At 35.5% G+C, this 9,458-nt stretch overlaps 2 protein-coding genes across 2 annotated transcripts; both read right to left on the reverse strand.

Moving 5' to 3' along the window:
* Nucleotides 1-13: 13 nt before the first annotated feature.
* LOC130500977 (truncated transcription factor CAULIFLOWER A-like) lies at nt 14-3,778 on the reverse strand (the record flags this gene model as incomplete). The annotated part of the gene is made up of 8 exons (XM_056995882.1): nt 3,514-3,778; nt 1,437-1,515; nt 1,267-1,331; nt 1,057-1,156; nt 836-877; nt 535-576; nt 269-390; nt 14-104 (listed from the first exon to the last, which is right to left on the reverse strand). Coding segments are annotated over exons 1-8 (726 nt in total), but the record flags the coding sequence as incomplete, so codon positions are not given.
* Nucleotides 3,779-5,332: 1,554 nt separating this feature from the next.
* LOC130500976 (uncharacterized) lies at nt 5,333-9,172 on the reverse strand. Its single transcript, XM_056995881.1, has 7 exons — nt 9,144-9,172; nt 8,898-9,065; nt 7,478-8,747; nt 6,774-7,399; nt 6,407-6,694; nt 6,222-6,327; nt 5,333-5,950 (listed from the first exon to the last, which is right to left on the reverse strand). Exons 1-7 carry the CDS (start codon nt 9,170-9,172, stop codon nt 5,333-5,335), a joined length of 3,105 nt encoding a protein of 1,034 aa, XP_056851861.1.
* Between the last annotated feature and the right edge of the window lie 286 nt (nt 9,173-9,458).

Raw genomic sequence — 9,458 nt, forward strand, 5'->3', positions numbered from 1 at the left:
TACTCTCAGTGAGCCGAGGCATCCAGTGCGGCAACGTTGTATTCCCCGAGCGAACTACGATTCCGGCATCTTCTTCTCCAACTTCATTCCTTTGAGATGTGTCCCTATAAGCCATACATAAACGATACACATTATGCACGTGGCTACACAAATATCAAGGATATACAAATTATAATTTTGTGGTGTTGATGTACATTAACTTAATATTAGTAGTTTCATATATGCATTGCTAAGTGAAATCTATATATAGAATGTTGAGACTTTATACCCGATAGACAAGGGAGGGTGGGGAGACATAGGTTCTGGCAACAGGTGCGGTGTCTCACATGGTGATGTTGAGGCTAACCCTTGGCTGAGGTTTTGCGGCTCAATGTCTTCACTTTGATCAACCTGCAAAATTCAATATTCGTATAACTAGTTAATATTTTTCGTTAGGGAATTATTTTAACATCCAAACATAAATTAAATATACGTAATCTGAAAATTTTAGACTAATCTCTGAAACTTAATTAAAGGTTTTGTCATCCGTTTCACCTTCTTTATTAGCTGTTTCTTCAGTTCTTTAAGTTCCTTTTCCTATGCCAACAAAAAATCCCATATTTGTTACTTCTATTCAGAAAATGAAGTATTCTAGACCGAAAATATAAATTTATTATTTGCAAAAAAAAAAAGAAGAACAGCAATCTTCAAGATTACATATATACTCCAACTATTATGATTTGTACAACCCCAATAGCAAAAAAGACCGGTAGGTACCTCAAAGATGTTTACAAGGTACAAGACCATTAATATATGACCATAACAAAGAGTAATTATCTCTAAACCAGTATATTACCTTTTTCTGGAGCTGTGCTAACGATTCTACCATGAGCTGGTTCTGTTTTCCCATACCAAAACAAAAGTTACATGATTAGATGTAGTATATCCATATATCTGTGTAAATATATGCATACATACACTGAACATGATTAGACAAAAACACTTTCGTACAAATGATCTATGCATAGATCATAGGTGTACAAAATGTAAGATAATGCTTGTATAAAGACAAATAACCTTTCTAGAGCGAGTTCTCCTGAGGGAAGTATCAAGTTGCATCTCCAGACCCTGAAGCTCTCTGATACTTAGAGCATCTACCTCTTCTCCTTTTAAGTGCCTTGTTATATGAAACAAAAAGTTAAAAATGAAGATGCAATTTATTATATTGTTTAAATTTAGAATGTGTGTATTTATGTATGGATGATCTTTTGGTAATAAGTTTCTAACCTTAAGCTTGTTTGCATAGCATCAATCATCCTCAAGAGCTTCGAACATTCGGTTGAACACTCACCCTACAAACAATAAGAAGAAGTAGTAGAAAACAAAAGTTAGCCAAATTTAGGATAGTACAATGAATCATATCTAGTAGATATTTATTTAGTCATGTGCTCAAGAACCTGTGTATCCAAATTTGGTGTAGGAATATCTTGACCGGCGTATGAACACCTCTCATATCGAACAAGAATTCTCTCCATGCTAAACATCATTCAATAAAACTTGAATGACTACTCAATGTAAAACTACCATCATACAGCATGTTTAACATAATGAATATATATTTTAAAGTTGGTATACGTTTTTTCTTTCTTATGTATTTTGGAAAGATAAACAAAAACATTTCAAGATTTATATGCATGTAATGTTTTATTTACAATTGAGAGCATTGATCTACATTTCCATTCATTTTGAACACTATATCAATGGATTTAGTACATGATATTTGGATTTCGATTTTAAGCCCCCGGATAGTTTCAAGAGAGGACGTGCCCTTGAGTAAATCAGTTGAACCGAGGATAAGTGACCACCAAGTAGCTCACACACAGAGTTTACACAGTGAAATCAAACTTAAGATAGAAAGAAGTTTAGTTACGCCCTTCTTTATATCCAGTACAATTGAGCCACCACAGGCGGGGAATCAGACATTATTTACAGTAATCCTTAGACTAAAATGATTATTAGATCAAAAATTTTAAAATTTTAGACTTATACTACTTAAATCTCACAAGCTAGAAAGTATATGGGTGTGTATATATTTTCATGTGAAGATCGAGGTTAGTCCCAGGTTTGACCAAGAAAAGAACTCCATGACAAAGGCTTGCCATGCTTTTTATAACATTTTACGGTGTATCTTACTTCCTGTTTACTATTATTACAATCATGACTGAAAGCTCACTCCTATTTATAGTAGATTTGGTTTCTCTCTTTAGTAATTTTGTGTACATTTAGTTATTTTCAATACGAATCATCCCTAAAAAGATGATTATTTGCACTAAGACTTTTTACGATGTGTTCTTCTTATATAATATTAGGGCTAATTACTTCTTTCTCCGTTTCATTAGTACTAATTAATGATGGTGTTTATCAAAAGATGAGAGCTATTGTAATTTACATGAACCTAGGACATTGGGATACTTTGAACGGTGTCATCATAATATGTCTCCTAGTATTAGTTTTTAATGTTAACTTTTATATCATATTCGAAATTACAATAGAAATAAGGAATTATCCATCCTAATTATTACAGCATAACTTACAAATAATAAAAGCTAAAACAAACAATTTTCTTTCTAATTTGATCTTTCTATGTAAGATCTCCATAACGATTGCAATTGCCTTTTTTAGTTAAATTTTGTTCATTTATAATTGAATTCTCAGATAAAATTACGAGTACAAATTTCAATTCTGCTATGTTGTATGTACCAAAATTTGTTTGTTAAAACTAATCGGACTTATTTTGTATGAAAGATATTTGAATTCGAGTTACTAAAATAAATAAAACAAACTTTAATCTAACACAGGTTACCAAAAATAACCTGATACTAACATGAGTAATAGCCAAAAGTAATCTACCTTTGAACATTATAAGATCTACTCACTGGTTCAAACCCTACAGGTCACGGAATAAGAAAAACAAATATTTGTAGACTTTGTAACAAATTTAATTTTTCTCTTCAGCCATTTTCCTATAAAATCGCCATTTTTGTACGCTTGAAGAAAAAATACACACGTACATTAAAAGAAAGATATCTAATTGTGTTTCATGGTATATGCATTAATTCAACTTATTTTGGTAATTTACAGTTAGCACATTCTCAACAATCTCTGTTATGAAAGCCTATGTTACAACAATCGCTGTTATGTCTCACAGTTATGGTTTGATCACATAATTATCTCTATTCACTTATGTTAATTTGATTGATGTAGGACATATATTTCATTTTTATTTTCTTCTCTCTAACTTAGAGATGCAAGAACTAATTAAGCAGATATGTATGAACTAATTAAGCATGTGTATTAATCTCTCTCGTACACATGATACATGGCTGTAAAATCATTAATTTGATCAAAATATCTCACCCAATTTCACATCAATTCATGAAAATATTAGCTCAATATATGTAGGTAGATACGGATAGATATGAGATTTTTTTTCTTAAAAGTAAATTAATTAACAGTTCAGGAAGAAACTCAAACCTGGAGCCAGCAGAGTACTCAAAGAGCTTGCCTTTTGGAGTAAAGACAATCAAAGCAACATCAGCATCACATAACACTGAGATCTCTTGAGCTTTCTTCACCAAACCTGTTCTTCGCTTTGAAAAGGTCACTTGTCTCCTTATCTTGTTCTCGATCCGCCGTAGCTGAACCCTTCCCCTTCCCATTTCTTCAAATTTTTCTCAAAAACCAATGAGAAAGCTACAAGAAGACCTTAGAACCTTCACCAGGAGAAGACTAAGAAGAAGAACCCTAGATTCTCTCTTAAAAGAAAAAAAGTAGAGTAAGATGAGGATACGAAAAGATTTTGATGTAAGTTTCTATTTGTGTGAACTTGGTTTATATAAATAGGTTCGACACACAATGGCATATGGAGGAAAAAGAGAAAGTATCAAATGATACAATTAGGGAAAGTGAAAGAAGAAAACTAGGGTTTATGTCAATGTGACGGAAATAGGCTTCAATTATTATCATTACTATATCAGTTAATGAAGTAATTAATTAACTTATATTGATGGGTTTTAAAACACTTAAATGGAATTAAAAAGGACCTAGGAGAATATATAGGTTAGGTCTGGGCATTCGGATTACCGGTTCGGATTCAGGTCGGGGTTTTTTCGGATTTCAAATATTTCGGAACTAGAGAAAATGGTATCGATCGGATAATTTAAAAAATTTCGATTTGGATACGGTTTGGTACCTGTCGGATCCAGTTCAGATCCGGTTACATCCGAAGTAACCGTAGAAAAGTGGTTCCAATTCGGGTCTAACTGTATTTATCTGAACATATCCGAAATGGGTATTTTTTACCCAACTTATCCGAATAAGCAAATCAATTATAAGAGAGTAAGAACTATAAATACTATACCACTAAAACTAAATAAAAGTAGACTTGAATTAACTCACAAAAAATAAAAACAGCCGTGAACAAACTAAAACTTACCTATGTTAAATGAGTCGATGAATTAAGAATCAGATATTTTCAGATAGTTGTTCAGATTTCGGGTAATACCCGATCCGACCCAATACCCGAAATATAAATGAAAGCATACCCAATCGGATATTTCACTATATTCGGATCCGACCAAAACTCAATTTTTCGGATTGGTACCGATTAGGATTTTCGGATCCGGAAAATATGTGCAAGCCTAATATAGGTTCTTTTTTGCCATCTAAAGAGATTTCCATTTAAACAAAGTAATACATACAACTACATGACCATTACAGATGCTTGGCCCTCCTTCAAGTTTAGAGTGATCGAAATCAGATATTTACTTAATGATTTTTTGACTTGGCGGATTGCTCTTGAACCCTTTGAATCAAATAAGGGAGCCCGTATTATAGCTTCCACTACAGGAAATGTGGATAGTAATAGCGCCCGAAAAGCGCTATGATTCATATTTAATAGCGCTTCCTTGGACGCTCTGACATCGCCCGTTATAAAAGGTCCGACCCTTTTAATAGCGGTTTTCCTTTGTGCCATTATTAAGTTTATAACAATAGCGCTTTTTAATGCAATTGTTAATATTTATAATAACGTTTTACAAATGTTATTATAACCTAATAATTTGATTTTCCCAATAGCAAAGATAGCAAATGTTTCATGTTATTAATTAGTTTTTTAATTATCTGGAAATTAATTAATAATAATTAGTGAATTGATTTGTTTTAATAATGAATTCGAAATATGAAATAAAAAATTTTAAATTATTGAAAAACCAAAAAATAGTATAATTATTTAAATTCCATAACACAACATTATCACAATTATACAAACCATCACACAAGTGCATACAACCTATTAATCTACCACTAATAAACCTTCACAATCATCCCTAACATAAACACTATCATCATCTGAAGCTTCATCACCCATATCATCAACTTCTTGGACAGGTAAAGGAGCACCACCTAAATCCTCTTCTGTTTCCAACTCATGATAACCTCTAGGTGGTGCTCTTATAACAACATACCAATTTGAAGCATCATTCTCCCTAGAGTAGAAAACATGTTTTGCTTGAGAAGGTAGAATGAATGGATCTTTCAAATAGGCTGCTTGGTTCATATGAAGGTTAACAAGAGTGAAGCCATCTTCTTCCTTCACGCCATTCGCTGTGTTTGCCCAGTTGCATCTAAAGAGTGGCACTTTGAACATGTGATAGTCGATGACCAAAATCTCCTTTATCACTCTATAGTATGTAATCATATCCGCGACCTGTCTCATATCTCGAGCACTTGATCTACACATGCTAAAGGCTTCATAAGTTACTCCACTGTTTTGTGTCTTCAGCTTGACCGCATCAGTATGAAACCGTTGGCCATTGATGATGAATCCTTTATGTGCTAAAGCAACATTTCTTGGCCCAAATGCCAACCACCTTATCTCCTTAGAATGACTATCTGTTGAGTCTGAATGAATCTGCGACAGGAAATCAGAGCATGATCATCAAGCCGAGGTACTTGAATTATAATCAAAACATGATAATATATACCAGAAAACCAATCATCAATCTACAAGCTAACCAGTCATCAAAATACTAAAAATCCAGACATTTCATCAAGCTATAAACTACTTAGACATCAATTCACTAAAATCTGGACATGTTCTTCAAGATACAAGCTAACCAGGCATCATGATACAAGCTAACCAGTCATCAAAATAATCAAGAAAAGAATATGGAGTTTGAAACCTTATTTTTAAGCCATTCTGCAAAGTGGTCAGTATGGTATTTCCATAACAAAGTTTCATTTCTAGCCAATCGAGCATCCTTTGCTTGCAACTCTTCCAAATGCATCCTGATTTTAAATTAAACAACAGTATATGAAAATGAACTTATGAGTAAAACTAGTAGAAGAAACATAGAGAATTACTTACTCAAGAAATGGATCCAAAGATGCCATGTTCATTAGCACATAGCGATGTGCAATGTCTTTATCTTTATCTGAAAGGGTAACCTCTATACCCTTCTGCAGAGGTCGGCCTTCAACCACCATTGTGTCAGTCTCGACATCTTCATTACGATTAACTGCTTCTTGAACTGGTACTGAATCTTTAAGGAACTCTAAACAGAATGCAACGCATTCTCCAGCCAAATACGCCTCAGCCATACATGCTTCTGGCCTTGCATAATTCTTCACAAAAGCCTTTAGTGTTTTCATGTACCTATAACTCAGGAAATATGAATATAAGTCAAACATCATTGCGGAAAGTGCATATATTGAAGCAAATGAGTTAATCAAACCTTTCAAAGGGATACATCCAGCGGAAGTGAACTGGTCCTCCCAAGCGTGCCTCTTTTGATAGATGTATTGGTAGGTGAAACATGATATCAAAAAGGGCTGGAGGGAAGAAGCGCTCCAGCTGACACATTGTTTCCACAAACTCTGTTTCCATGGATATAAGTTTCTCTGGGTCAATGATGCGCTGACACAACCTATTGAAGTAACTGCATAATCTATTTGTGGCTATCCTAGGACCCCTATGTAACAACCCTCTTAATGCAGCTGGTAACAAGTTCTGTACTAGGACATGATGATCATGCGACTTTAAACTACCAATATTTGGAGGGTTAACTGAAACACAATTCACAATATTACCACAATAACCATCAGGACCTCTAAACTTAGCTAACCTTTGGCAAAAAATGGTCTTCTCTTTCTTCGATAACCAGTAGGCAGCAGGAGGTAAGTATGTTTTCTTTCCCCTCACCTCTGTGTGCAAGTGCTTTCTGATTCCAATATCTTCTAAGTCTTTTCTTGCTTTCAACCCATCTTTTGACTTCGCACTTTGCATCAACAGAGACAATATAGCATCAGACACATTCTTTTCTACGTGCATAACATCAATATTGTGACGAACAGGTAACTTCTAACACATTAAACAAGAAACTGTTAGGCATATTCATATACAACAATCACATAATATAGGTCAGTTACTATACTTTACCTTCCAGTAAGGTAGATCAAAGAATATTGATCTCTTCTTCCACCGCCATAGTTCATTTGATTCATCACACTCTTCTTCCACTACCCTCTCATCATCTTCCAAATCTAGTCTTTTCCTTTTTTTTTCCTTCTCTAGAGGTCTACCAAAATCATTCGTAAAAGCTTGTAGTGTCTCATATATCTCAGCGCCTGTTTGTATCCTATTCGCATCAACTTCCTCTACAGTGTTGTCAAACCAAGCTTTTTTATATCTGTAACGATGGCCAGGCGGTAGTCTCCTTCTGTTACCCATGTAGACAAACTTGCGGCTAAACTTAAGCCACCTTGCAGGTGTATCCTTTCCGCATACACTGCAGGCTTGTTTCCCCTTTACTTTACATCCAGACAGTGTTCCTAAGGCTGGATAGTCACTGATACTCCAAAGCAGCAAGGCTCTGAGATTAAAATTCTCCTTCGCAAATGAGTCATACACTTCAATACCCTCAGCCCACAAATCTTTTAGATCGTCTATCAGTGGTGCTAGGTAAACATCTATTTTATTACCAGGAGCAGTAGGACCAGGGATCAACAAAGTCAATATTATATTCTCAGCCTTCATACACATGGTTGGAGGCGTGTTATAGTTCACTAACAACACTGGCCATGTGCTGTGATTGGTGCTTTGCATGGAGAAAGGGTTCATCCCATCTGTGGAAATCCCAAGTCGAAGATTCCGTGGATCAGCAGCAAAGTCTGGCCATTTAGCATTCACTTGTGCCCAAGAGATAGAATCAACGGGGTGCCGCATTGTACCATCTTCAGTGGCATTGGTATAGTGCCAACGCAGATCTTCAGCCATCCTCTTTGATCTAAACATCCTCCTAAACCTGTCCTTGATTGGAAAATATCTTAGGACCTTTGCCGGAATCCCCACCTTTATCTCATTACTGTGCTTATCCATTTCCCATCTTGAAACTTTGCATCTTGGACAGCTTTGTAGGTTCTCGTACTCCTTCCTATACAGTATGCAATCATTCTTGCAAGCATGTATATTGTCGTAGCCGAACCCAAAGATCTTCAGAAATTTCTTGATTGCAGCTAAACTCTTGGGAAGAACATTGTCTTCAGGTAGCAAATCCTCAAGTAAAACCAACAACTGATCAAAGTAGTTCTCCGACACACCACTTTTAACCTTGAATCTGTAAAGTCCCATGATAGCTGAAACCTTTGTGTGCTTGAGACAACCCGAGTATAATGGCGTACCCGAGTGTAAAGTCCCATGATAGCTGAATCTGTAAAGTCACCATGAATACTCCAACGAGAACTCTTATAATTCTTATCCATACCCCTAATCACCAAATGCTCCACAATTTTATCCAGTGACTGATGGCTCAGATGCGGTCTCTAAAGGGCACTAGAATCTCTTATGAATTCTCTTATACTTCTTATCCATACCCCTAATCACCAAATGCTCCACAATTTTATCCAGTGACTGATGGCTCAGATTGCGGCAGTCTCTACAAGGGCATAGCATTTCAAGAAGACTTCCCAATCTTCTTGCTGACGAATTCACGAAATTAGTTGCTCCTTCTGAATACTCGTGGCTATTCCTACAAGAATCATACAAAATAAGTTAGCTTTCTTTCAATCGGCGAGTACAAGTGAGATCGAGAGATTGTAGGTTATACCTTGGAAGCCAAATCCACGTCTTATCCATTTGCTTACTTTCAATCGGCGAATACAGGAACGGCTGGTTCGATCTTAGCTTTCTTTAGGGTTTGTTTAGGTCAAAGCTCGCAAGACAGAAACAGAAAGAGAGATGTTGTGTTCTGAAATTTTCCAACTGCAAACAGAAACAGAAAAAATGAACGGCTGTGATCAAAGATTTGGAGAGCAATCGGACGGTCTATGATTAATCCGAGTGCAATCTTAGTAGTTGCTCCTTATTGGTTCAGAAAAGAACGGCTCAGATCAAAGTTACCAACACGAATCAATGGTATAGG

The sequence above is a fragment of the Raphanus sativus genome, unplaced genomic scaffold (assembly GCF_000801105.2).
Source record: "Raphanus sativus cultivar WK10039 unplaced genomic scaffold, ASM80110v3 Scaffold0068, whole genome shotgun sequence".
NCBI classification, from domain to species: domain Eukaryota; kingdom Viridiplantae; phylum Streptophyta; class Magnoliopsida; order Brassicales; family Brassicaceae; genus Raphanus; species Raphanus sativus.

What these genes read in the sequence shown, in the direction of transcription:
- LOC130500976 (XM_056995881.1), bottom strand. Translation starts at nt 9,172, where the DNA reads ATGGATAAGACGTGGATTTGGCTTCCAAG. An exon ending in ACGTGGATTTGGCTTCCAAG is followed by an intron (nt 9,066 to 9,143) that starts GTATAACCTACA and finishes TGATTCTTGTAG; the next exon opens with GAATAGCCACGAGTATTCAG. An exon ending in TTGATCTACCTTACTGGAAG is followed by an intron (nt 7,400 to 7,477) that starts GTAAAGTATAGT and finishes TTAATGTGTTAG; the next exon opens with AAGTTACCTGTTCGTCACAA.